Source organism: Pseudorca crassidens, chromosome 20 (genome assembly GCF_039906515.1).
Source record: "Pseudorca crassidens isolate mPseCra1 chromosome 20, mPseCra1.hap1, whole genome shotgun sequence".
Classification (NCBI taxonomy): Eukaryota; Metazoa; Chordata; class Mammalia; order Artiodactyla; family Delphinidae; genus Pseudorca; species Pseudorca crassidens.
In genome coordinates, this window is record NC_090315.1 from 50,479,900 (window position 1) to 50,507,888 (window position 27,989).

At 43.0% G+C, this 27,989-nt stretch overlaps 1 protein-coding gene and 1 long non-coding RNA gene across 4 annotated transcripts in view; both read right to left on the reverse strand.

Moving 5' to 3' along the window:
• The window catches only part of CFDP1 (craniofacial development protein 1), a 135,866-nt gene that overhangs the window by 15,044 nt on the left and 92,833 nt on the right, over window positions 1-27,989 (reverse strand). The window contains exon 6 of one of the 3 annotated variants that reach the window (XM_067719708.1): window positions 6,341-6,533. The exons of the other annotated variants lie outside the window; for them this stretch is intronic. Within the exon in view, the coding sequence (XP_067575809.1) occupies window positions 6,341-6,533 (193 nt within the window). The remainder of the gene's footprint in view (window positions 1-6,340; window positions 6,534-27,989) is intronic. 3 annotated transcript variants of the gene reach the window in all.
• Window positions 12,405-27,989, reverse strand: part of LOC137215078 (uncharacterized) — a 36,575-nt gene continuing 20,990 nt past the window's right edge. The window contains exon 3 of the long non-coding RNA XR_010939147.1: window positions 12,405-12,420. This is a non-coding gene — a long non-coding RNA (uncharacterized lncRNA). The remainder of the gene's footprint in view (window positions 12,421-27,989) is intronic.

Below are 27,989 nucleotides of genomic sequence, written 5' to 3' on the forward strand. Positions count from 1 at the left end.
TTTTGCCGCATAGCAGTGAAAAAGGTTCTAGAAAAGGAAAAGTTGTAATCCCCCTTTAAAGGAATATCAGCAAAATTTCACCTGTGCTATTAGGCTTTAGGAGAAAGCTTCTATGTCTGCTTGCATTGGATCATTAACACGGTGTATGATTTCCTAATCTGATGGCCTCAAAAGCAACATTACCCCTCTTGTACCTGAGGCTAAATCAAAGTGAACGACACATTTACAGTAGCAGCCAAAACATGCGGAGGTTCATCATCATGGAGAGACCAGCACTTGGTTCCTGGAACCTGGAATGTGGGGTCTCACACTCGCTCTCCACCTTGAAATGGGGCTTTAGTGGCATAATCCTGGCATCATTCCATTGCAATTGTCAGGAAGGCAGATTTACCCTGACCTTGGACCCATCTCTGCTGTTAAAGTTCATCCACCAGGCTTTCGGGAAAGCTGAGGCAGGCAGGAAAGAGCCAGATTCTGGGCAGTGGCTGCTGGCTGTCTCTATTCTGCTGTGAAGGAAACTGCAGAGAGCGCCTCGGCCTACGGCTCCTCTCAGAACTGCAGCTAGGCCAGGAGGGAGCAACTTCAGCACTGGCATCCCACAGGCATTTAGCAGGTGTGTACACTGGAAAACAGGGGAAAGGGGAAGGTCCGAATTCCCTTGGAGACCTCTCTGCTGTCAGCAGGAACCAGTGCAGTTTCAGGCATCAGAGCAACAGCAACACTGACTTCTCTTTGTTCTGGATCCTAAGCCATAATGGCAAGGGACTACCAGAAAGTCGGCTTTGACAGCCCAACCCCTCCCCCAGCTGCAGATTTTCCAGTCTTGGTTCTAAAGTGGGATGAGCTGTGTCACAGAAACCACATTCAAGAGAAACTTCACCCACCTGTTAGAGGTCAAAGTCCACAGGAAGGCACCCTGCACTTGCTCCCTCACAGACTGCATCCAGAAGGTTATACTCAGACATATCCAGACTACTGCTGCCGAGGTGTTTTCAATGTAACAGTGACATTTCAACCGCCTCCTCCTACTCTACTGATCTTACGACCGTAAGTTCGATGTGAGGACTAATCCTGTCTGAGGAGCACGGCCTTCACTCTAAGCAGCTGGCTTCCGTGCCATCAGAGAGTATGGCTGAGTGCACAACACACTTGTGAAAGAGCCTCTTACTAAGCCTTTTTTCTTGTGCTTTCTGTCCTGTTCTCCATCAATCAGCAATTATCCCAATTCCCTTCCCACTGTACCAAGCCCGATGACGTGTCCCAACACCAGACACCAACCAAGACCTCACAAAAAAATATTCAGAATCTCAGAAGAGTAAAAGGGACAAAAAGGGCAAAATGACCATTGTCTTTTTCCTTGCTGAATTCAAAGTTTACAATGATATTTTGCTAGAAATTATGCTGCCTTTTAGCCCCCAGAATGGAAGTTTAACAAAATTCACTGCAACTAAATGATAAACTCCATCCTGTTGAGTCTATTATAAAGATATTAAAGTAACATGTTTTCTTTGCTCCAGTCCCATGAGCATGGACACAGAGTCACTCAAATGATTTGTTTCGTAGCAAAAGCACTGCTTTATCTGGCCATGCTCAGTGATGCTCTGGATCCTGCTATTTATTTATGAGAGGTACTGGAAAGGAGCTGGGAAAATAACTTCTTAAACAGAAACAGAAAGGATGAGAGGACACAACAACTGGTTGTGAAGAAAAGGTGGGAACATCTTTCCCATAATCTTTAAAATCAGCCTCAGGCACCCAGCTGTCTCACAGAATAGAATTTGAGGTTTGGGAATAAATTTAGAGTCATTCGTTCATTGGACTCATCCAACAAAGATTAATCAGAAATTACTGTACACCAGACAATGTGCTTGGAACTGGGGATACAAAAATATATAAAGCATAATCTTTGGCTTCCAGGAGAAAATCTAGTAGAGGAGATCATCATCCAAAAAAACTGTGACCAAATACTATCAGGACACAAAACAGGGAGCGGCTGAGAGGCTATTTAATGCAACCTCTTTATTTTAGAGATGAGTTAACTGAAGTCTAAGAAGGTTAAGAAATCTGCCCAAGTTCACCGTGGGAGACTTGGGTCTAGTACTCAGTGCTTTTGACACCTGGCCTGTCTTCTCCACCTTGCTGATACTAGAGCTGAGGACAGATAACCTTTGGAGATCCCTTCCACACACCAATTTCACTGCTGATTTTGGGGTTGGGGAGGATATTCTTATTTTCCCTGTTGTCCTGGAGCTTACTGTACACAGGGCCCATGTCTTACTCATTCTTGGCTCACCCAGCGTAGTACAAAGCCTTGACATGGTACGTGACCACTACATGTTTAATATGATTCGATAATGGACTTATCCAAGTGAATCTTCTCTTATAACAGAAGGATTTAACACTGCACTTGGACCAACAGGAAAGAAAAGGAAACGCCAAAATTGGACAAGCAAGGATAGGGTCAACACATGTGCACGGAAGCACTACTGACCTTTACTTAGAACTTCAACATACAGAGCCCAGCTCGAGCCTACGCCTTCTCTCTCACAACCTGTTTAACCACTAACATGCAAATTATTTGGAACAAAGATTCTTTGGCAGAGATATGCAGTTTCCTTAGTATTTGTCATCTGTTTACAGTCATTCGTAAGGAGTGGACTTATTTGTAGCTTACCCATGGACTATTTTCCAGAGCCATACAAGGGTCTGGAACTGGCATGGTACTTCCTGAGAAATGGGAAGAAAGTTTATGATGAAATTCTTCAGTGAGAGCTGTCTGATTGAAACCACTATTCTCTTTCAGATCTTCTTTGGATTAAGCTGAAATCCCGAAGAATGAAATGTAAAGCCCTAGTCTCTGGGCCAATTTCACTCCCCACCTGTGTAAGTCTCCAAATAATCTCCACAAAGCCCAAGACAAGATGACTCAAGGAAATGGACTGGAAGCCAGTGGTAAATTAGGAAAAGAGTTTAAATCCCATTCACTTCCCAACATTGTATTGACAGTATTCTATGGGACATCGGGACTCAGGAAAGTGGAAAACCAGAAATATTGACATTGATACACTGCCAGCCAAAAAAAAGGCATCTATCAGCAAAAGGTGAAATAAAAGCTGGAAAACAGCAGCAGCTTCCGTTTTTGTACAAATAGAAAACGATCTGCTACTCAGTTATTGATCTTATGCCAATCCAAGAGTAAAGGGAGGGACTTCCCTGGTGGCGCAGTGGTTAAGAATCCGCCTGCCAATGCAGGGGACACAGGTTCGCGCCCTGGTCTGCGAAGATCCCACATGCCACGCGGCAACTAAGCCCGTGCGCCACAAATACTGAGCCTGCGCTCTAGAGCCCGCGAGCCACAACTACTGAGCCTGCGTGCCACAACTACTGAAGCCCGTGTGCCTAGAGCCCGTGCTCCACAACAAGAGAAACCACCGCAATGAGAAGCCCGCGTACCACAATGAAGAGTAGCCCCCACTCGCCGCAACTAGAGAAAGCGCACGTGCAGCAACAAAGACCCAATGCAGCCAAATGTAAATAAATAAATAAATTTAAAAAAAAAGAGTGAAGGGAACGTAAGTTTGTCTGATTTGATTTCCGCTGCTCTGCATCTTTATAGCATGTCTATGAAACATACCTGATGATTCTGGTTGCAAAAGCCCTGAATTCTAAGCTTCTAAAACACTGTATTATAGAAAAAGCCCCTTTCAACTCTTCCTTCCCTACCTGTTAAGCACAGAGGTCTATTTTGCCTGCTTTGGCCTTTGAGCTGCTGCTGGGAGGACTATTCTAGCTGACTTGGTTCTGTTTAAATGGACAGCTCTTCCTATAGAAGACATTCATTCACAGTCAGTTCTCCCCAGAGCAGCAGGGATCCTCTAACTGCACAGTTTCTGGTCTCTCTTGCGATAAAGGTCATTTATTTTTGAGACAAGTAACTTGGGGTTAGGGACTCTCAAGTGACTGAAATGGACTTTTTCTCTGGGACAAACTAACTGATCTGTTGGGCAGTAGTTTATTTGCATCATATGCCAAGAGAAAGTTAATGCCCCTCTTTGTGAAGAACAGTCGTCCACTGGTCTATTGTTCTGCTGAAACCAGCTCAGTGGGCTTGCGCCCCTTGCCACAGAAGGCAATTGTTTGTTTTTATTGTTGTTTGTCTTTATTAATCTGCCTAGTTCAGACCTTTCAGAGAGGGTCAAATTTAGACAAGCATTAGGAAAGAATGGGTCCTTTCCCACACCATTCCTTGGTGCACGTGAGGCCTCTGCAATGCTTGGTTCACACACTTAACGCAGAGAAAAATGCTGTATGAAGATGCAAAAGGGCTTGGGTTGCCAGGTGGGTGGGTGAGCTTTAGGGTATGCGAGCATCCAGTGCACTCCTGCTTCTGCGGTATGGAATGTGATGGCACAAGAACAGCAGTGTGGTCTACTGAGAAATTTCCCTCAACTTTCCTGTTTGAAAAATGTCAAACTGACAGAAAAGTTGAAAGCAGAGAACGACTATTACCTAAACACTCTTCACTTAGATTAACCAATTATTAACATTTTGCCACATCTGCTTATCTTTTTTTGGGGGGGTGATTCATGCTCCTTCACCTCTAAATACTTTGTGTGTGTCTCCTAAGGACATTCTTCTACATAAACAACACCTTATACCCAAGAAATCTCACATTGATAGAATGGTGTAATCTAACTTAAAGTTCATATTCACATTTCCCTCAATGCCTCCCCAACGGCCTTCACATTTGTTCCCCATTGCCTCTAAACAGGCACCACATCTGGGGTTTCCTTAGCCTCCTTTAATCTAGCACAGTCTTCTGTCTTTTGTTTTGTTTGTTTTTTGGTCTTTGACAGTCTTTTGAGTCTAGGTTGGTTGTTTTACAGAATACTGCTCGTTTAGGATTTGTCTCTTTCCTATACCAAATATGCCATGGACATGAGGTAGGGTACTTCTCACTGCACCATCACATAGTAATGGACACATAGTGTCAGGTCAGCCCAGGACTCATGATGCTAAGTGTGGCCCCTTGGGTAATGTGGTGACTGCAAGAGCTCTCATTTGTAAACGTACATTCTCTTCTCTGTGATTAATTTGTAATTAATGTGTAATATGTAGAATAATACCTTCAGGAAGTTCTGACTGCTTATTTCATACCTCACCTATAATGCCTTGGCCATGTCTAAGGACAGACTGGGGTGAATGAATAGTGAAGGACCCTATTTGAAGGATAAATATGCAGAAAATCCCAAAGGGATCATAAAGCTCTGGCTGTAAGAAAGTCTCTAAAAAGGGAAAAAGCAGTAACTGGAGAAAGGCCAATGGTTATGAGATCATCAGCAGAACCCTAGACTAGATCTGCCAATGGTGAGCACAGAGGTCTCTGGCCAACACGGAAGCATTCACCTCGATACCTGGATACTCTTCTCAAGGGCTGGAGGCCTGGTATGCATAGGGTTAAGTGACATGAAGTCAGTGGCAAAGCAAAACCCTCTGGCCTACCCACCAGACCTGTAGGAAATACTACTGAATTTCCCTTCTCCTTTGTCCCACTCCCCCGTGGTTGTATCTCATTCCCTGGGGAAGAGATAATGCCACATCCCTTCCTGCCTCTGCTCCAGCAACTTCCTTCCTCACACCATTCCCATGATGGGGGCTCAGGGCAAAGCAGGGAAGGGCCTCCACCATTTCACAGCAGTTGGGGAGTGAAGGAGGCCTGAGGGCTCTCCAAGGAGGAAATGTTTAGTTTATTGGGAATGAGGGTTATGCCTGGGGAGGGGAGGGACACTTTCCCCTTGAGGTGCAAACTGCTGTTGCTTTCATTTGTATGATCAGGCAGAGTTGGGGAGAATAATGTATTGACCAACACAAACAGGCCATTTACATTTCTGAGACCGAATTTTAAAGGAATTATTAAATACAGCTTCTAACAAAGCCCATAATGACATTTTTCTTTATGCAGAACCCTGGGAGCTCAACTGAGGAAGGCACAGCTTGTTTTTCCTGATACTGCTTCCATATGGGCTCCAACCAATCACAGCCATAGAGGCAAAGGAGAGATGAGGCAGAATCAGGATCTGGCGGCTAACACATCAAGGCCCTTCCGAAGGAGAGCTCTGTTGGTTTCGTCCTGTGACTGCACCAGGCCAGGGCGGCTCTGCGGACGACCTGTCTGGTCTGAGGGCAGGAGCCACACTCACCCTGATCGATCCCATCAGGAAAAGAGCACATCTGTCAGAGACACCAGCCAACATGAGAAGCAAAGCCCAGAAGATACATGTGCTCCGACTGGCTTGTTTTGGCTAATTGCTGATTCAGGAGTTGGCATGTTTTCTCAAACCTCATTCTGTTGTTTGACTCCCGGCTTGCTTTTTCTCAGGCAGGTCTCCATCTCCTCATGAAAATGTCTGAGGATGTCAACATAAAATGCATTTTTAAATTGTTGGCCACCTCCCAGGCTGAGATCAGGTCGAAGTTTCAGGATGTGGGGGGTGTCCTCAGTCAGACCAGATGAGTCATGCCTGCGCCCCTTTCTAGAAATGGGTAGGCACATTAGCCACAAGGCTTTGAACACACAGGAGTTAGCTAGCACACATTTTGCAAAATTACTCCCCTCCATGCCTCAACTTCTTACCACTACTAAATAAGCATGCAGTGATTCCCGACACCTCACAGTTCTGCCGTGCGTGCGTGTGTGTGTGTGTGTGTGTGCATGTGCACTTTATGGTCCTTTCATTAGATGGGGCTGAATAGTAAGAAAGGTAATTTCCAGCACTTGACACTCCTGCTGGGGCCCTGACTCCAAATCCCTCTCAGGGCGGCATCTGCACTGTCAGTCGCTCGCTCGCTTGCCAGGGCATCTTCTCTGGCTTCCCAGAAGCCGCTATCCTGGTAACTCAGTGGGCAACTCAACGAGGCCCAGACCCCAACCTGCCCCACTCCAGGGCAGCTCCCATCTGTCCTCAAAAAGCCAGGACACACCATTATCCACAGTTTTCCCATTGTCACAGGACCCCTTTACAATCTAGGATTTAAAGAGTCCTTGGGAAGCAATTACCTGCACAAGCATGATCAAAAGAAGGGGGCTGTTTCAAGCCTGAGCCCTAGGTGTCACTTTGCTAAAGCAATGCAATGGATTTCAACAAAGAAAAATATCTGTTCCCACGGAGTCTGGTACAGAAAGCAGAAAACTTTCTTTTTACTGCACTCAGGAAATGGTTTTCATAGATGTTAACCGCAGCTGGGTAATCTGTATAACCACAACATAGTTTCTCTTTAATAAGTGGAAGATTTTTACCCACTGCATCACTGACTACCAAAAAGAATTCCCACCCTCCATCTCTAAGGCAAGAAAAAAATGATAAGGATAAGTAGAGTCCCTTTCCTTAATCTGCCAGCTAGGGGTTGCTAAAGTAGCTTTTTCATTCAGAAATGTAGACTGTTCTACGAGGTTCCTGTCATCCAACCCTACTGCTGAGTGGTGGAGGAACCTTGAACAAATCCAGTTTCTTTGCACGCTGGGATCCCCTCAGAGCCTTTATGACCATGATCCACAACGGGTCACAACGTAAATGTATGACTATGGGTCACAATCAATAAGTCTGAAAAAGGAGCTTTAGCGACTACTGGCTGGGAGATGAAGGTGTGGTGAAACAAAGCTGACCAATGTTGCCACGCACAGATGGTTCAAGAAAATGAGAACAAATCAAAGCAAATTCCACCAACTAAAGATGTGAAGGGTGGACTGTTCAGTTCTCTGATTCATCCTTGTATATTAACCATTTGTCCTGGGAAACTTGGCATCACTCTCTCCCTGCTGTGAGAGCAAGGCCTCTGACCTGTGGCTCCTTGCCCAGAAGCCAGGAGCAGCCTGGGAGAGTCTGTGGCCCTCTCCTTGGGGGCAAGTGGCTTCACGATGCTGCTCCCATCACTGTGAGGCCCAGCTGGTAATTCAGCAAAGACTGAGTGAGCATGTTCACCATTCTCACTGCCCAGATGAAGGAAGGAGGTTCGGAGCTAGGGGTGTTGACACTGATGGTCTCATGTGAATGATATAACTAAAACTAAAAGGGCACCCACGCAAAAACACACAAAACGAAAATTTACCTAGTTGTAATGAGGAAGAGCTTTTCTCTAAGAGTGAAGATAACAGAGACGATAACCCAAATATATAAGCTACTGAAAGAATGCTGGAAAATCTGATGACACATCATTTTTTATTCTCAGTTAATACTTTTAAAAACAGCTTTACTGAGATATAGTTCATATACTATTCACTCATTTAAAGCATGCAAGTCACTGGTTTTTAGTATATTCAGTTGTACAGCCATTACCACAATCTAATTTTGGAACATTTTATCACCCTCTCAAAAAAAACCCCCTCATACCCATTAGCAGTCACCACCATTCCTCTAGCTCCAGGCAACCACTAATCTATTTTCTGTCTCTACAGATCTGCCTATTCTAATATTAATAATTTACTATTATTTTTATTTTTTTGGCCACTCGGCGTGGCATGCACGATCTTAGTTCCCAGACCAGGGATCGAACGTGTGACCCCTTCAGTGGAAGCAGAGTCTTAACCACTGGACTGCCAGGGAAGTCCCAGACAGCTAATATTTTTAAATCTTAAGTTTAAGATTATACAGTTGGTATCTGTTGTAGCTTCCTATGAGAAATACATTTAAACTTTCAACTTGTCCCCTATGTTGATAGTCATATGAAAGTTTCCTAAGGGTGAGGAAAATCAGAAATCTAGACTTCAGACAGGAATACTGGAATATCTGAGCACTGCTTATACAGCTAAGTCCCGCATATCAACAGTACTACTTTGGAACTGTGTTTTTAAAGCAGTGAGACATAGTGGCTTAGCATTCAGTGCAGAAACCTGCCCCTGCCACTTAAGGTTTTTTTTTCTTTTAAAACCCTGGGTGAGTAAATTTATCTGAGCCTCAAGTAACCAATTAATAAAATGAGGATAATAATAACTACCTTGAAGCATGATGATTAAATGAGATATTCATCAACTCAGCCTTTATTCATTGAGTGCCTTCAGTGTGCCAGACTCTGCTGGCCACTGAAGATAGAAACACAAATTTCTTATCCTCATTTAATTCACTTGCTTGAGACAGATATGCAAACAAGAAGTAGATTATGAGAAAAGCGCTACACAGCAAGTGCAGTAGGAGCCTAAGAGTGTGAATTGCGGAAGGCTGTAGAAAGGGAGGGGGAGGTGTCTGAAACGTGAAGGATGAGAAAGAATTTGCCAAGGGGACAACGTGGGATAGGAAGTCCAGAAAGAGATAATTACATGCTCAACGTATGTGAGCGCACTGAGCAGCATAATACCTGGCACACAGCAGAAAGTCAACACTTCCTGTTGTTCCTGCTCTTACCCTCTCACGTCCTTGAAAAGATGCTTCTCTAGAATACAGAAAGAAATTAAAATCTTGCTGCTGCTACAGAAAAATGATTGATCTGAGACTTTAGGAGTTGCTTGTTCTATCTTTTCCTGAGGCTAATTCACCTCTGGCAGCAAAGTATATTTGAAATTTTGACATTTTCCCCCCACAAACTTCCAATTTTGAAAAGTTTCAAACCAAGAAAAGTTGATCTCCCTTGTCTAGAACACTCCCCTTGCCTACAGAATGGCCCACTATTTGGACTTGTCTGATTGTTAATGTTGGCTTCTTTGAGGGTATCTGGGAGTCTTCTGGCACTCGATCCCTGGACTGCTTTTCTCCATGTACACTCACTGCCTGAGTGATTTCACCCAGTCCCAAAGCTTAAATACCATTTATTTGCCTCTGACCTCCAAATGTCCTATTTTCAGCCCAGACCTCTCTCCCTAACTCCAGAATTTCACTCAACTGCCCAGTGGGCCTCTCCACTTGGATGCCCAGTAGACCTCGCCTGCAGCCGCTTTCCACACCTTAGTAGAGGGCAACAGCACCCGCCAGGTACTTACCTCTCCGATCTCCTCTCATTACTAACCGCCCGACTCATTCCGCTTCAGGCGTGCAACACCTTTGCAAGCCATTCCTTCCACCTGAAATACTCTCTTCCCACATAACATCTTGTTAACTTCCTTACCTCCCTCAAGTCTGTGCTCAAATCTCAAACTTCTCACTGACACTTAACGCTTACCAACCTATTCAATACTCTAAACTTAACTCTCACCCCACAGTCCTGATTTCCCTACCCTCCTCGGATTTCCTTTTCTTCGTAACATTCAGCATTTTCTAACACACCACATAATTTATTTATTACGTTTAACGTCTATCTCCCTGCTGGAATGGAAACTCCACAAAGGCTTGAGCCAACGTCTGTTTTGATCACTGATATAACTCAAACACCCGGCACAGTGCCTGGCACTTGTTAGGTACTCAGTAAACATTTGTTAAAAGAATGTATGAATATTGGGAAAACGTATCAACTCCGTATATTATAAATAGATTCCAATAATGATATCTACTAAAATAACAACTCTCGATGTTGGCTCATCTCATAGCTGCTGTCCATCCTTCACTGGGTTTTCTTCTACAGGAGACGTAAGTACTTCAGAGCAGGGACAGGAAAAGCATTTGTTCATTGCAACAGATGGCAGACCCCTCCTTGAACGGCTGTCAGGAGCCTGGAATTTGTCTTAGGCTGGCCTCGGCACCACTGGATGAGAGCCTGCAGAATGCTCAACATCCTTGCCGTAAACTGTAATCTGGGGTACACAGGCTAAGCAAGTCCTAATTGAAACGCAAATAAGGGACAGAATTAAGGGGAATGCTGGATGAATCTTTGCTTTTTTTTGGTCTATGACAATAGAATTTGCAAGAAAAAAAAGAATGGGGCTTCCCTGGTGGTGAAGTGGTTAAGAATCCGCCTGCCAAGGCAGGGGGCACAGGTTCAAGCCTGGTCCGGGAAGATCCCACGTGCCGCGGAGCAACTAAGTCCGTGCGCCACAACTACTGAGCCTGCTCTCTAGAGCCCTCAAGCCACAACTACTGAAGCCCACACACCTAGAGCCCATGCTCCACAACAAGAGAAGCCAATGCAATGAGAAGTCCACGCACCGCAACGAAGAACAGCCCCCTGCTCGCAGCAACTAGAGAAACCCTGCACGCAGCAACGAAGACCCAACGCAGCCAAAAATAAATAAATAAAACAAATAAAAATTTTAAAAAGTGATATTTGCATTCATATTTTGTGATAATGAAGCCCTGGAACAACCAGGTCAAGAGACCTAAGGATGGACTTAGCTGAGGGTGGCAAATGAGTCTTTTTCTCTTGTCACTGGCTACCTCACAGCCAGGCTACTTTTGTCTGTTTGCTCTTGGGGGCTAGTTTTAAAGTCATACACTCTACTACGTTATGAGCCAGAAGCAATGCCTGAGTCCAGCCTTGAAGCTAAAACCAATACTGGATGGATGTAATTGGAGCAATTAGCTAACTCAATAATCAGCCAACTGAACAACTTCTTGTCAGAAGCTGCCAGAAAGAATTATTCAGGTGTACAGATTTGCTACAGGCAGCAAACTGAGCTGCAGCAAAGATGACCACTCCCTCCAGCTGTCACAACCAACTATGTCAAGGTAAGAGAATCATGCAGATACGACTTTCTCGCTTGTTCAGTGGGCAACTGAGTTGGTGTACCCAGTGGAAGGGATCAGATGGTGAAGAGCACCTAGAAAAAGATGCAAAAAGGAGTGGGTTCTTCTCACTGCTGGGGGTCTGGCTGCCTGGTGAGAAGATCCTAAAAACTTCCAAGGCAGGGGGGCAGAGGGGGGCGGGGAGGATGAGGTCATATACGAAGATTCAAGACTTCCAAATGGCTTCTGACCATGGAGCAATGTCCTCACAATTCTGAAGGAAAATCATTTTCCACCTATAATGTTATACCCAGCAAAACCACTAGTAAAATGTGAAGACAGAACAAAGTCACTTTCAGACACTCCAAGTTTCAAAAATTTATCTCCCATAAATCATTTCTTCAGGATGTAACTGGAGGATGAGCTCTATCAAAACGAGGGAATAAACCTAGAAAGAGTAAGACAAAAGATCCAAGAAACAGGGGAGCCACACAAAGAGGGATGAAAGGCAGGCCCAGAACAACAGCTGCACGGGAAGCCGAGAGAACAAGGAGCCCAGACCTGAGCAGGAGGATGGAAGGCTCCAGAAGGGACTGGGGATGGGGTGTAAATGACAGATTATCTGACATAGTGGAGAAAAATACTGAGATGGATTTCACAGCCTTGTTGGAGAGTTTGGGGAAAATGTGATAGGGACACAGAAAATGAAGGAAACTAACAAATAACATACATACATAAAAGGAAATACAAGGGTAGTCCACACCTGGGCTCAGGGGAGGGGCAGTACAAGAGTGTTAATTCCTCCTCTTCCAAAACAGGAGTTGGTGCTTCTTAAAGACTAGAATTAACAGGAAGTTAATAAATGATGTCTTTTTAAAAATGTTTAATATTGAAAAAACAATAAATAACCATATACTAAACACAGTAGTTTAAATCACAAACAAAATAATACCAGAAGAACTAGCTAAAAGAGTTTAAAGTGGTTGCCTCTGGAAAGCAGGACCCAGGCCTGGGTCAGGAGACTGCATAATACATTTTTTTTTAATAGATTTTTAAAATTTTATTTTATTTATTTTATCTTTGGCTGTCTTGGGTCTTCGTTGCTGCACGTGGGCTTTCTCTAGTTGCAGCGAGCGGGGGCTACTCTTTGTTGCGGTGCGCGGGCTTCTCAATGGGGTGGCTTCTCTTGTTGCAGAACACGGGCTCTAGGCGCAAGGGCTCAGTAGTTGTGGCTCGCAGGCTCTAGAGCACAGGCTCAGTAGTTGTGGCGCACAGGCTTAGTTGCTCCACAGCATGTGGGATCTTCCCGGACCAGGGCTCGAACCTGTGTTCCCCCGCATTGGCAGGCAGATTCTTAACCACTGGGCCACCAGGGAAGCCCTAATATATTTTGACTTTTCACACTATGCATCTGTATGACTTTGAACTGATAACCAACCTGGGTTAATAAATCTTAATGTGCCTTTTAGCAGAAAAAGAAAAGAAAGGAATTTTTCTGAGGAGTCATCAGTCTGGCTATTTCTCCATTGGAAAAGCTGGTGAAATGATCTGTTCCCCAGTGAGTGCACTGCTGAAATGATGAAAGAGATGAAAGCTAGAATACTCTTCCCGCACTTAATAGAAAAGGTTTTGCAGGATCATATTTATTTCTCAGTAGGGTTTGTACGCTGTTAAATTTTAGAAAGACAAAAATCTTAGATGCCTGCCCCTTCAGATATATGCTGTGCTGCAGAGTCAAAGAAAATCAGGGGAAATGGCTAAAAAGGGACATGCCTCTGTCAAATGAGAATTAGGAAGGGAAGTCTGAAATGTCACTGAGATTGTCATCAAGCCAGAAAGTTTGTTTTAAATAGGGGGAGGGAAGTAAAAAAGGCGATGAAAGGAAGTCTTTAAAGCCTTTCATTCTATATTCTGGTAGAATATAGCCATTATTAATACAGCCCACTCCTTCTTTCGCTCTCTCTACAAGCTGATTAAAAAAATAAGAAAGGAAGTTATGGTGGTTAGAGCAGGGCATTAATAAGATGGTCTGACTTCTGGGCTGCACTCCTAATTCACCTGCTGTGTGGGCTTGCCCCACCCTGGATAAATCACTCCGTCACATTTTTTACTTCAGTGACTGAGACGTAGACCAATTTAACTCTGTGAGAGGCCGTGAACATTGTTAATCATTAATACTCTGCAAGAGCCTCTGTGGAGAGAGGTACTGCAGCATCAGTTACTCATGATCATCTGGAAAGGCCAACAATCATCCATGACTTGCCTCCTCTTAAAGCACCTGGCCCACCATAGCTGTGGAAAGGTTTGCTTTTTCTCCTCCTGTAATTAATTAATCCAAACAAAACCCTTTAAAACAACAGAAACATGTGAAAAGAAACAGGAAAGAGGGTAATAATAAGGACAAACTGTTGCAACAATCCCACCCGTCCAGCCAATCTTACCAAGCCTGAAATGCTCTGAAAAACATCTATCTGTATTTCCCTGGGATGTAGATACCAGGAAAAGGCTGCTTGCTGGCCAGCAGACCTAGCCTGGTGTTGTATAGGAGAAACCATTGGCTGGAAGTGGTGCAGTGGGTGGAGGAGGTTTCCACCAGAACGAAGGAGAGAGAGGGAGAAAAGGCCAGGTAAAGCACAGTAAGAAGCTTCTTGACCCACTTTTTAATTACTCTCACTAAACTGTTAAAAATAAGGCTAAAAAACAAAAACAAAAGGTGGAACACTCCCAGCACAATCTAAACCCCACCAAACTGAAAAAAGTCTGGAGAAAAGAAGACCTCCTATTCAGCAGGTCAGTTGATGGGCTAAGGGAATGCGTATGGAGGATGAGAAATGGCGCAGCTGCCCCTAAAATCAGTCTCCCTGTGAATACATTCCATGGACTCAACTAATTCAGTGATCCTTCTGGAGCCAGCCATCTATTTCATGTTGGCCTCACATCTTATAAATGATGTAACCTACCCCCTAGTCAGGTTTCAAATACTCCTAGCTCTCTTGATTTACAATGAAACGTTGACTATCAGAACATGAAGTATGTATTTGCCATAAGTCTTGTCAGTGACTCTTTGCCGTTTGGGGGGAAAAACCTTAATTTAGTTTATGCATATGGTCAAAATACAAAATGACCAAAATAATCCCCTAGCCACCGAGTCTTTTTCTCTGAAGCAACAACTGTTTACCAGTTCCTGGTGTCCTTGTGCAGTGTTCTCTGCATATGCAATCACTGACAGTCCACAGGCTATCTCCTCCAGAAGCTGATTTCCTAGAGCTGTAGGTAGGACCTAATTTCCTATCTGAACACTTAAATCTCCATATATTTAGTTTTTATTGGGGTCTGGAAATAAAGCTCTGCAAGTCAGAATTTTAAAATCTGCTTCTTCTGCCAGAGCTATTTCATGCATATCCAAGCAGTGTACATTTGTATATATTCTCTCCCCATCCTGCACATAAATGATTGTATACCTCTACACTATCCTGCTCCTGGCTTTTTTAACTTATTTATGTATTCCAGGGATCACTGTGTATCAGTACATAGAGCACTTTCTCTTTTCCAAGCCGCGTGTTGTTCTATTGTATGGAAGAACCATAATTTATCAGGCAGTCGCTACTATGGACTTCAATGACAATCTTTTACCATTACAAACACGGAGAGCCACATCCTTGTCAAAGCACTATTATCTAACTTTGGGATCTCTGCCAATCTTGTGAAAAATAGCATCTCCTTGTCATTTAAATTTGTTTCTCTTTTTATTAGGGAAACTCAGCGTCTTTTCTAATGTGTAAGAGCCATTTATATTTCCGTTCTGGTGAGTTTTCTTTGCCTTTTTAAAAACTGGGTGGTTGATATGTTTCTTATTGATTTGTAGAGGCTCTTACTAGGGAAATTTGTACCTTGTTTGGATTTAGTTGCAAATGGCTTTCTCCTAGTTTGTTCTTTGTCCTTGTTTATGGTGGTCTTTGCCATGGGTTTTTCTTGGCTTTTTTTTTTTTTAGGAATGTATCAGCATTCTTTTAAAAAGGCTTTAATCAAACTAAATGTCCATCGACAGATGAATGGATAAAGATATGGTGTGTGTGTATATGTGTATAGTAGAATATTACTCAGCCATAAAAAAGAATGAAATAATGCTATTTGCAGCAACATGGATGGACCTAGAGATTATCATACTAAGTGGAGTAAGACAGACAGAGAAAGACAACTATCATATGGTATGGCTTATATATAGAATCTAAAATATGACACAAATGAACTTATATACAAAACAGAAACAGACCCACAGACATAGAAAACAAACTTACAGCTACCAAAGGGGAAAGGGAGGGAGGGATAAGTAAGGAGTTTGGGATCAGCAGATACACACTACTATATATAAGACAGATAAGCAACAAGCACAGGGAACTATACTCAATATTTTGTAATAACCTATAAGGGAAAAGAATCTGAAAAAGAATACATATATATGTATAACTGAATCACTTTGCTCTACACATGAAACTAACACAACATTGTAAATCAACTATACCTCAATAAAAATAAAATAAAATAAAAAGACTTCAACTGTGCTGTGTCTTAGTTAAAATGGACTTCCCTACTAAGGCAGGTGACGTCAGAATGGTCTGTTTGCAGAGGGGAATGATCCAGCTGAAGTGAGAAGATGACGGTGCGGGATTAAGGGGATAAACACAGGAACAGGCAAGGTCACTGAGAGGAGCAGGGCACGCAGTGGATGGGGGACGAATACGGTACTAGGAAGGGCAGGATCCACAGGTACAGGCGCTGGACAGATGGCGGAGCTGCTGCTTCTAAACTTTCTGCTTTTTTTTTTTGGGTGGGGGGGCAAACTGTCCTACTTTGAAGCACAGGTCCTGAGGCTTTACTGCCCCTTGTCCCTCCTTATTGTCACCAGCTACGGCCTTCTCCAGTCACTCCCTTGTCACTGACAGCTTGTTTGTTCTTAGCCTCTATCAGATGATTTCAATATCCACAGATGATCCAAACTTGTTCTCTCAATTTTTCAAATTTCTCAGAGTCAGGTAACTTTCTCTTTAGTCCAACTCAGCCACCTATTTGCATAGGCTTTCTCTGACAATCCAACAAACCTCCACAACCTTTACTTCAAAGGTTCTACTCTCTGATCATTTCCTCTTACCGTTCTTGGCTCAAATGCTTTAGTACTTCCACTAACTTCAATGGCAAATCCAGGAAGGAGGAGGAAAGAGAATTTGGAAGCAGTGATGGGGTACAAGGAAGATATTTATTTCAACTCCAGGTTTTCGGAAATGAAAAGTGTAGGAGAAAAAACAGCAGCCCCCTGAGGTTGCTGTAGGGGAAGCAGTGTTTCCAGGGGACCACTTGGCCCAGTTTCAGTGAAGGCATAAGGTAAAGGGATTATTCTTCAAGGAAGTTGAATCAGCAGGGGCTCGGAATGTATCACCCCAAAATATGCCACTTTGGCCTATTGATATTTTGAATTAAAGGTACTTGAGAAATAGCCAGTAAAAGAAGGACACTGATCCTCCTTTGTCCCGGTAATCAGCAGGAGATAACCTCCCACGGGAAAGGTACCAGAGGGGTAGAGGGCATCCTTCTCACCAGATATAGGGAATCCAGGGCCAAGAATGCTGAATAAACCAACCTTGTTACTTCTTCACCAATTTACTACCCCAAGCCCAAACCCTTTTGTCTTGTCAGTTCTTCACAAATTTATTGTTTCTTTATCTAAAAGGTATAAAAGCTTCCTGTTTTGGTCACTTCTTTGAGTCTCATATTTTTGTGGGGCACTGGTACATACAAAATTAGATTTGTTTTTCTCCTGTTAATCAGTCTTATGTCAATTTAATTATTAGACTAGCCAAAGGATCTAGGAGGGAAGAAGGGAGAGTTTTTCCACTCCTACAAAACTGAAGGGAGGTCACTGAGCTCAAACTACATGCAGGTATGAAAGGATAGGGAGGGACGTGGTGGGGATAAGAATCTTAAAGATGAGCGCAATCTGGAGGCCTGGACTTGTGGTGGCATCCACAGTGGATGTCAGAGTAGACCGTGACCGAGGGCTCTGGGCGGCTGCTTTTGCCTGTGTCTACAGATGTCACTGCTGTCAGGAGCATACAGCTGCTCAAGTTCCGGATTACTGACCTAAGGCATTTTCTGCTGAGTTTTCTCCCCCTTTATCAATGCTTCTTTTGTTTCCCCCTTTAATTTTTCTGGACAACATCCCTCTGGTAATTCTATAAAATAGGAATCATGAGCAGGAAACTGAGTTCTTGCACACGTGAAAAATGCCTTCACTGGCCCTTAATACCTGAGGGATAGCTTCCCTGGGTATGGGCTCTTAGGTTCTACAGTATTTTCTCTCAGAACTATGAATATGTTGTTTCATCATCCTCTTGCATCCAGAGTTGCCAATAAGACTCTGATACCAACACGATTCTTGCTTCTTTATAGGCTGGACTGTTTTCTCTATCTGGAAGCTTTTAGGATTTTTCCTTATCCTAGTCTTCTGAGACTTCAATTATATGTGTAAAACATATAAGTAAGCCCTCTTAACTTGATATATTCACAGTGGGCCCTTTCATTCTAAGGGTCTTATTTTCTTCTGTTTGGGAAATTTTCTTCTGTTATTTCTTTGGGTATTTGTTCCCCCCTCCATTTCTTCTCTCTTACCCCCAGAACTCATATTCTATGAACCCCAAAACTTCTGAAATGACTCCCTTTGTTACGGTTACTTTTCTGTCAGCCTATCTCTTTATGATTTTATAACCTAGGAAAATTCTTTGGCTCTTTCCTCTGCTCACTACTAATTCTCTTTAGCTGTATCTATTAGACTATGGAGTCCCTTTAATGAGGTTCTAGCTAAACAATCATGTTTTATTTCCAAGATCTAGGAGATAAAATTCATTCTTTCCTATAAGAGTCTGTTCTAGTTTCATGAATGAATTTTTTTTTTTTTTTGCGGTACGCGGGCCTCTCACTGATGTGGCCTCTCCCATCACGGAGCACAGGCTCCGGACGCGCAGGCTCAGCGGCCATGGCTCACGGGCCCAGCCGCTCCGCAGCATGTGGGATCCTCCTGGATCGGGGCACGAACCCGCGTCCCCTGCATCGGCAGGCGGACTCTCAACCACTGAGCCACCAGGGAAGCCCGAAATATTTTCTTTTTATTCCTTTCAGGGTATAAACATACTTCCCTTTAAGTCTCCTTTACATTCTATTTACAGTATTTGGAGCCTCCAATGTTAGCTTTTCAATTTCTTGAGTCTGGAGCTTCTCTCATGACTCTGGGTTTTTTGTGGCTTGATTTGTGCTAGTTCAAGTGATGTTCTAGCTCCCCAGTGTGTAAATGCTGCAACCATTCACCACAGCCGTGTCCAGTAATTACATGGGAGGGGTGGGACATTCAGGACTTCTGGATTCCGGTTTCTACCTTTAATATGATTCCATCTGCCTTCTGTCCTTCAGGAATTCCTCAAACTTCCAGATTATCCAGAACATTCTTTTTTTCCAACATTGTTAAAAACATGTATCTTTCTGATATATTTAGGAATTTGGGGCAAATGTGTGGCAGCATGTGTTCAATTTACCATCCTGAGCCGTCTTAGCAGTGGCCATTTAGCACTGACCAGGTAGAGAGTGTTTAAATACGAACCACCAATACCAAGTACCTGACAGATAAATGCCTTACAGTAGAAGAGAGATTCCTTAGAAGTCTCTAAGTGGCATATGGAGAAGACGATTGATCTCTTTTCTTTTCTTTGCTTACCTCCTTACAAAGCCTCCTATCACTTTCTATGATTTTCCAGGTACTGGTTTGGGGATGCCTCAATAGGACAAACTCTTCTGGTTAATGAAATAATAACTGTAAGTTAATCAACAAGCACTTTGGTTTTCTAAACCAAATGTAACACTAGCCTAATGAGTCATGAATCAGTTCATCAGAATCTAATCAACTAGTAAAATCACATTTCTAGAATTGCAAAGCTGAGAAATGACCCTGTAACAGAGGTATCTACAACAACCTTCAAATCATAGAACAATCACAATCAATCACTAAAAGAAAAAATAATTTGGAGGAAGAAATAATGTCTGGCTCTTAAAGATAACCTAATTTAAAGGAGACTATTCTTTCTCCAATAAGTTGAAGACAGGATCTGCCTCCGTTAATAAATGCTGGGTTCATAACATTTACTTACAGAAGTAAACATTCCTTTGCTTTTCCCTATACTGAAATGTTTACACAAAAATCAAATACTTCCATTGCTCAATTCAAAGCAGTTTCTTGTCAGAGTAATGGGTGGGAAATCCTTCAATAAAATGTCATTGCCTTGGGGTAAAATGCAACATAAAAAATACAAGACCACTTCTATTAAGGTTCTTCAATAAGAGGAAAATATTTCTTTAAATGATATTTCTATCTGCAAGTGAAGTTAATGTTCAAATTTTAAAATTTCAGAAATCAAAGCCCCCTGGTGGATTCTCCACTTCTCTGCCACGTGGTTCTTTCCTCCCCTTCTCTTTCTCATTTGCTAAGTAAGAAAGAGTTAACTCATAAATTAGAGGAATGTTATTTCAGCTCCAAAGAAAGCTTTTAAGGAGAGGGTCAATGCAAGGACCAGATTCTTCATTAACTCATTAACAAGACAGGTCACTGTGGCCTCAGGGTTCATTTATCAGCAGGAAAACCTCAGCTGGTAATGGCTGGTTGTTTCCTGCACATCTCAAAATTCAGAATGGAGAAGTAGACTCCATTGTGAGTCTGTTTCCTGACTTGGAAGGAAAGAAAATATTTTCATGATGACTATTCTTTTCTCAGGCTGGTGTTACATTTGGCTCAAAGGCACAATGGGCAAGCGTGGAAAGTCCCACAGCACTTTCTAATGCTTTTTTGTTCCCAGTTAATTACGTTGTAATGATGCTATGTATAACCTCACTGGGTTTCACCAACGAGGCACTAGTTTTTAAATGAATTTTTATGTAAGTGTTAATATCTGTAAATTAGGCAAGCTGTAGCAGTAACTGCCTGCCCATCCACCTGAACCACATATACCATCAGCTACAGTTCTCTTCGGTGGCTACTGTTCTTGACTGTGAACTACTGTTCATAGCCCACAATGGATTCAAAGCTATTAATAACCCTATGGAAACCCAACTAGTTTTGCTATAATGTTCAGAAAGGCTTTCTTCTGTAACGTTGAGGTTGGCATCTACTTTGAGGAAGAAAACCATGAAAAACTGAGCAATCATTGTGCTCTCAAAAGAAGACTGGTAGTTTCTCTCCAAAATACGTGACTGGATGGATTAGCAGAGAGCTTAAAGCAAAACTCCAAACTAAAATCTCTCAGTGGGGGAACTGTAAGTAGAGCTTCTGTGCACTTGGCACTGCTCTGGCAATTAAGCTTTGGGAAGGCTTGCTGCAAACTGCAGGTTGCAGCAGGGAAGAGGGGGAAGAAAAAAAGACCTGATTTCTCACCCTCCCCTCATAGCCCTGAACCAGCAATGCTGACATACCTTCCACAGCTCCAAGAAAAGGCAGCCACAGCATTTCTGGAGGAGTTAAAGCTGTTGTGCTTTCTCTCCACCTCTAGCGTTTTGCATCTGCCACCATTTCTAAGGCTCCCCGTCTGTGTTCGTTCTACTGCTCTTCTCCAGCAGCTAGTCTGGAAGGCAGTATGGTACAACTGAAAAGACCGGGCTGGAGGCATCAAAAGCTCTAGGTCTTCGGACTTTGCTCTAGTCCTTAGCCTCTCTGAACTCCCTAACCCACGGTCTTTTTAATTTCTAAAACTCTACTGGCGTTTTCTTAATTGCTAATACTTGTACAGCACACAAATTCCACGCTAAACACTTCAAATACGCACTTCAGGTGCCTGAATATCACAGGCCATGCCAAGGATGTTCCCAGTTGCTAGCACGCTGCCACAAAATCCACTGCCAGGACCAATTTGTGGAGTTAGCTGCACTAGAGGTTTTATAATCCTCTATTGACATCAGAATTTACTTTTTATTATAAAATGTAGAGAATAGTGGTGCTTTCTAATTGTTATTTTTGGGAAGAAAATCTTGGATTTTGGAAAAACATTACTCACTATAGCTACACATCCATGCTGGCACTTCTATTTTCACTGATATCCTTCCCCACTCCCCAGGAGGAAAAAGTCAGTACAACAGAAACTTATGTGTACAAAACTCTGCTATGTCTCTGCTTCCTAAAAGCTTTGGCAAAAGAAGAGTGTTTTCTTTACCAGCTGACTCATTAACAGAAAGACAGTAAAAGTTTGTTTAATTAGAACAAGAGGGGCAGGTAGTAAGGAGGTCACTGCTGGCTCATCAGTTGCCATCCCGAGTGGCTGCCAACGCCAAATGCAGTTCAGGTTCTGACCGATTCCTATGGTATCAGAGTGCCTGTTTCTCTATCTGCACATGAAAGCAGAAGAATTCTTTCTCTAGGCTCTTACTTGGGAGAAGAAGAAAAAACACTTTGCGGTTAGGTGGTTTGGTTAAGAGTCAGGAACCTCATCTTGCCTTTGGAAGAAACCTAAGATCAGTGACTCTCAATCATGGGCAATTTTGCCCCCAGGGAACACTTAGCAATGTGTGGAGACATCGGGGTAGTCATAACTTGGGGAGAGAGGAAGAGGTATGACTGGCACCTAGGGGGCAGAGGCTGGGGATGCTGCTTAACAGCCTGCAATGTACAGGACAGTTCTCCACAACAAAGGACTATCCAGCCCAAGTGTGAGGGGAGCAGGGGCTGAGAAGCCCTGCCAGAGGTGAAACAGCACTCCTTCCATCCCAGGAAGCAGCTCTGCTGCAACGACGACAGCAGTCTCCCTGACACAGCGCACTGAGCTCCTTGGAAACATACAAGATTTAACATCTGGTCCATCAGTGAACATTCCCTATGAGCTCTAACTTCTGGTTGTTCTTGGGAAGATGGAGACTCGCTTGAGAGAACAAAAAAGTCTCTAGACTGAATTTAGAATCTACTGCATGATACTAAACATTTCTAAATAACATTCAGCAAAACCCTTTCACATTTTAGCTGGTTAGAGAACAAAACAAGGGTGGCACTAGATAGCCAGTTTTCTCTGTGTGCACATGTTCTCTCTTGTTTCATGACAGTTCCTTTGTTGAGGATTCTACCTTTGAGCAGTCCTCACGTGGCCTGGGTACAGCCTGGCTACAATTCCTTCACACTAATGTGTTGACTCCATTTTTCTCCAGCAAAAAAGGCGCCGATCCGCATCATGTAGATGGGAAGCAAATGCTAATGGAACTGTTCCCAGAAGGAAAGGAATTTTAGAGAAAATATATGTATATGACAAAACAGCTGGGGCAATTCCCACAGTCTTGAAGGAAGAATGAGGCCCCAGAGCACATGAGGAAAGCCTGGGAGGGAGTTCATGACTTCATCACTAGTTCAATTATTTTAAAAGCTTCCAAATAGACACTAAGCAATAAGCTTTGGAACTGCCTTAACTAGTACATACGCTAAGTAGAATTCTCAAAGGTGGCCTGATGAGCTAAAAATCATCAATATCCTAATATTGACTAACCCTACTACTTCCTGCTATATCACTTTAAATCGTTAATCAATGAAAGATCAGCTCATGCAAGGTTAATTTCCTAAGAAGGCAAAGAAAAGGGAATAATTCGGTGGATGATTTGATATTTGTGTAGACTGGGCAACAGATGAGTGTGCGACATTTTCTGCAGAATTTTAAAAAAGCATTTGTTTAATTATAAGGACATTTCAAGAATCTCAGTAAGGGGGCTTCCCTGCTGGCGCAGTGCTTAAGAATCCGCCTGACAACGCAGGGGACACAGGTTTGTGCCCCGGTCCAGGAAGATCCCACATGCCGCGGAGTGGCTAGGCCCGTGAGCCATGGCCGCTGAGCCTGCGCGTCCAGAGCCTGTGCTCCGGAACGGGAGAAGCCACAATAGTGAGAGGGCTGCGTACCGCAAAAAACAAACAAAACCCAATGGACCACTGCTTCGCTGTTGGAGGAAACTAACTAACCTCCAGCAGGGGCGCACAAATTCTGAAGCCAATGAAAAGTTTGCCCTGTCAGTATATACAAGGCTTTTGGGGCCTATATAAGGTTTTTCATTGCTATACACAAACATAAAAAGGAATCAGGGTGATGACTGCACAAAAATGAGAATGTACTAAATACCACTGAATTGTATGCTTTAAGATGTCTCATTTTATGTTACATGAATTTCACCTCAATAAGTAAACAGAGGAATCAGGACTTAAACCACTTTAATTACTTTAGAAAACAAAATCATGGAGAGAATGCCTATTAGAAAAATACCTATAACATTAATGATACAATTCAGAACCAAACAATCATATTATAGCTCATGTACAGATGATGTTTTATAGTAGACATATATTCACATGAGAAGAATAGCAAAAAAAGGAAAGCTGAATGAAAGACTACTCAAAGTAAATCTCTGAATGAAAATAATGATCTTTAAGAAGAGCCCAGGAGCAATATAATTTACAAAGAATATCCCTAAAAGCTGTGAGAGAGTTTGGTAATAGGAGATTAAAATCATTTGTCCCTCTTGTGACTGGTTTGAGGTAGACTAATGTGGAAGTAGGAATATAAGGAATGTGACAGAGTGAACTTTAAAATCTTGGGAACTGTTAGATCTCTTTAAGACACACGTTATTTGGTCCTAAGTTGGTGTCCAGCTGCCACAAGACCTGGTCAAGTAATCAGTGACTGCACTGAAGCTGCACCAGGGAATAATCAAGGCCTTCTTGCGATGAGGTCTGGAGGCTTCCGGGTTTCCACCCAAGAAGAAAGCGGAAATGTCCATTAAGAGAAAAATAACAGAAATGGATGATAGTGTGAGCAACACTGAATGATAGCTCAAATGTAAAGGTTCAGTGTTCACAATGCATCTCCCATGAGGACTCGCCTTGCTTAAATTCCGCTGTACACAGTGCTTACTAGTACCTGTCTAGTGTTAAGAACAGAATGGTAGTGAGATTATGCCCTGGATTCTGACATGAAAGCTCCTGGTGAAATGTAAATTAAGTAGCCCAAGGACCAGGAATTTTAATTTGCCAAAGTTCTCTTGGAGTACATGCCCTACTGCACATAGTAGCAAATGTACAGATAGGAATGAAGGAAGTAAGAATAAACTACAAGATTTCTAGATATTCTACACGGTGCATACTTTGATGTTCCAAGATAACTCTAAAAACTTCCACTCAAAAAAAAGAGTCAACACTCCCTATGAAAGAGATTGGTATGCCATCCAAACTCTGGAAATAACCCTGCTCCATTCCTCTCTTCTGAGGTAGTATTTTGCTGCCTAATAAAGACTTGAAAATCCAGTCAGTCATCAGGACTTCCCCACCCCACCCCCAAAAAGTGACTGAGCTTTTCTTGGAAAAATGCGGATGGTCTCATCTATCCTTCCTGAGTAAACAGCAAGTAGTTGGTGCCACAATGCATTTTGGGAGCTCAAGTTCAGTAACAGGTGTCAGTATTCCTTTGTTAATCAATAGAACACAAATCCAAAGTGACTTGGAAAAACTGAAAAGAACAAAGCAATAAAAATAAAATAAAATAAAAAAGATAAAGAGGGCTTCCCTGGTAGCGCAGCGGTTGAGAGTCCGCCTGCCGATGCAGGGGACACGGGTTCGTGTCCCAGTCCGGGAAGATCCCACATGCCGTGGAGCGGCTGGGTCCATGAGCCATGGCCGCTGAGCCTGTGCATCTGGAGCCTATGCTCCGCAACGGGAGAGGCCACAACAGTGAGAGGCCCGTGTACCGCAAAAAAAAAAAAAAGGAGAAAGAGAAAAAAATAGCAACTTTACAGTAGAGAAACCTGGCAGACTCTCCTTTAACCAAATGATCAAAGTTAACATCACTAGCAACAAGTTGATACCACGTGTGATAAGAAGGGCACGTTTCCTCTCTGGCAGTCTTTCCAAACATCCATAATCCCAGTCTCATCATGAAGAGAACTCAAATGGAGGGACACTCTACAAAATACCTGATCAATACTCTTCAGAAGTGTCAAGCTCAAGAAAAATAAAGACTTAGAAGCTGTCACAGATTAGAGGAGACTGTGTAGAGATGGCAACTAACTGCAAGGTAGAATCAAGGTTTGGATTCTGGAACAAAGAAGGGACATTAGTGGGAAAACTGGTGAAATCCAAATAATGTCTGTTTCTTAGTTAATCGTATGCCAATGTTAACGTCTTTCCTTTTTCCTCTATAAATTTATTTATTTATTTATTTATTGGCTGCATTGGGTCTTTGTTGCTGTTTGCGGGCTTCCTCTAGTTGCAGCGAGCGGGGGCTACTCTTTGTCGCGGTGTGTGGTCTTCTCACTTAGGTGGTTTCTCTTGTTGTGGAGCATGGACTCTAGGAGTGCAGGCTTCAGTAGTTGTGGCATGCGGGCTCAGTAGTTGTGGCACATCAGTTTGGTTGCTCCGTGGCATGTGAGATCTTCCCGGACCAGGGCTCCAACCCGTGTCCCCTGCATTAGCAGGCGGATTCTCAACCACTGAGACACCAGGGAAGCCCCCAATGTTAATTTCTTAAAGTTTTCTTTCTTTTTTTTTTTTTAATTCATGGGCAATCCTCATATTTCTTTCTCTTATTTGTATTTGTTAATCAATTTCTAACGTGTGTGTGTGTGTGTGTGTGTGTGTGTGTGTTTTAAATTTATTTATTTATTTGGTTATGCCGGGTCTTAGTTGCAGCTCACTGGTACCTCAGTTGTGGCCTGAGGGCTCCTTAGTTGTGGCATGCGAACTCTTAGTTGCAGCACGCATGTGATATCTAGCTCCCTAACCAGGGATTGAACCCAGGCCCCCTGCATTGGGAGTGCGGAGTCTTAAACACTGCACCACCAGAGAAGTCCCTATGTTTTAAATTCTACCAGTGATTTCCTAAATTTTTCAATTGGTATTATAAACCCTTCTATTTTTTTCCTAAGTAATATTTGAACAGATACATATGGACATACACAAATGATTCTTTTCTCCTTCACTCTCCCACTTCCCTAAACTCACATGACACTGAGTTTATGATCTGTTATTATTGTTTATCCTTCCAGATATGTTTTGACTCATTAGCATTCACTTTTGATTAATTTCTTAATTTTGATAAATGAATCAGGGTTATGTAAGATGTTTTAATATTACAGGAAGCTGGATGAAGGGTTCAGGGAAACTCTGTACTGTCTTTACAACTCTTCTGTAAATCTAAGATTATTTCAAAATAAAAATTAAATAACAACAACAATTTAAGCCCAAAGCCTAAAATTTCTTCAACTCTGCTTTGGTGGTCACTGTCTTGTCTTAAGTGGGAAAGAAATGCTCATCTAACATGAACAAGTGGAAGACTGGAGTAAACTGTACATTGTTTTTTCCTTTTTGGCTTACCTTCATTAAAACTTTACTGAGCGTGGGACTTCCCTGGTGGCACAGCAGTTAAGAATCCGCCTGCCAATGCAGAGGACACAAGTTTGAGCCCTGATCCTGGAAGATCCCACATGCCGCGGAGCAACTAAGCCTGTGCGGCACAACAATTGAGCCTCTAGAGCCCACAAGCCACAGCTACTGAGCCCACGTGCTGCAACTACTGAAGCCCACATGCCTAGAGCCCATGCTCTGCAGCAAGAGAAGCCACCACAATGAGAAGCCTGCACACCACAACAAAGAATAGCCCCCGCTTGCTGCAACTAGAGAGAGCCTGCACGCAGCAATGAGGACCCAATACAGCCATAAATAAAATAAATAAATTTATATATTAAAAAAAGCTTTACTGAGGGGACTTCCCTGGTGGCACAGTAGTTAAGAATCTGTCTGCCAATGCAGGGGACACGGGTTTGAGCCCTGGTCCGGGAAGATCCCACGTGCCGCGGAGCAAACTAAGCCAATGTGCCACAACTACTGAACTTGTGCTCTAGAGCCCGCAAGCCATAACTGCTGAGCCTGCGTGCTGCAACTACTGAAGCCCGTGAGCCTAGAGCTCGTGTTCTGCAACAAGAGAAGCCACTGCAGTGAGAAGCCCGCAAACCGCAACAAAGAGCAGCTCCCGCTCACTGCAACTAGAGAAAAAGCCTGTGCGCAGCAATGAAGACCCAACGCAGCCAAAAACAAACAAACAAACAAAAAAAACAAACAAAAAACCTTTACCGAGGTAATAATTTACTGCAAGCTCTTTTTTTGATATTGAGATATAATGTGCATGTCAAAAGATGTACTCTTTTAAAGTGTACCTTTCCGTGGTTACTAGTAAAGACACAAAGCTGTATAACCATCACTATCTAATTCTACAACATTTCCATTGACCCTCCCCCTGCCAAAAAAGAAACCCAAACGAAACCCTGTACCCATTAGCAGTCACCCGTCCTTCCTTATCCTGTCCAGCC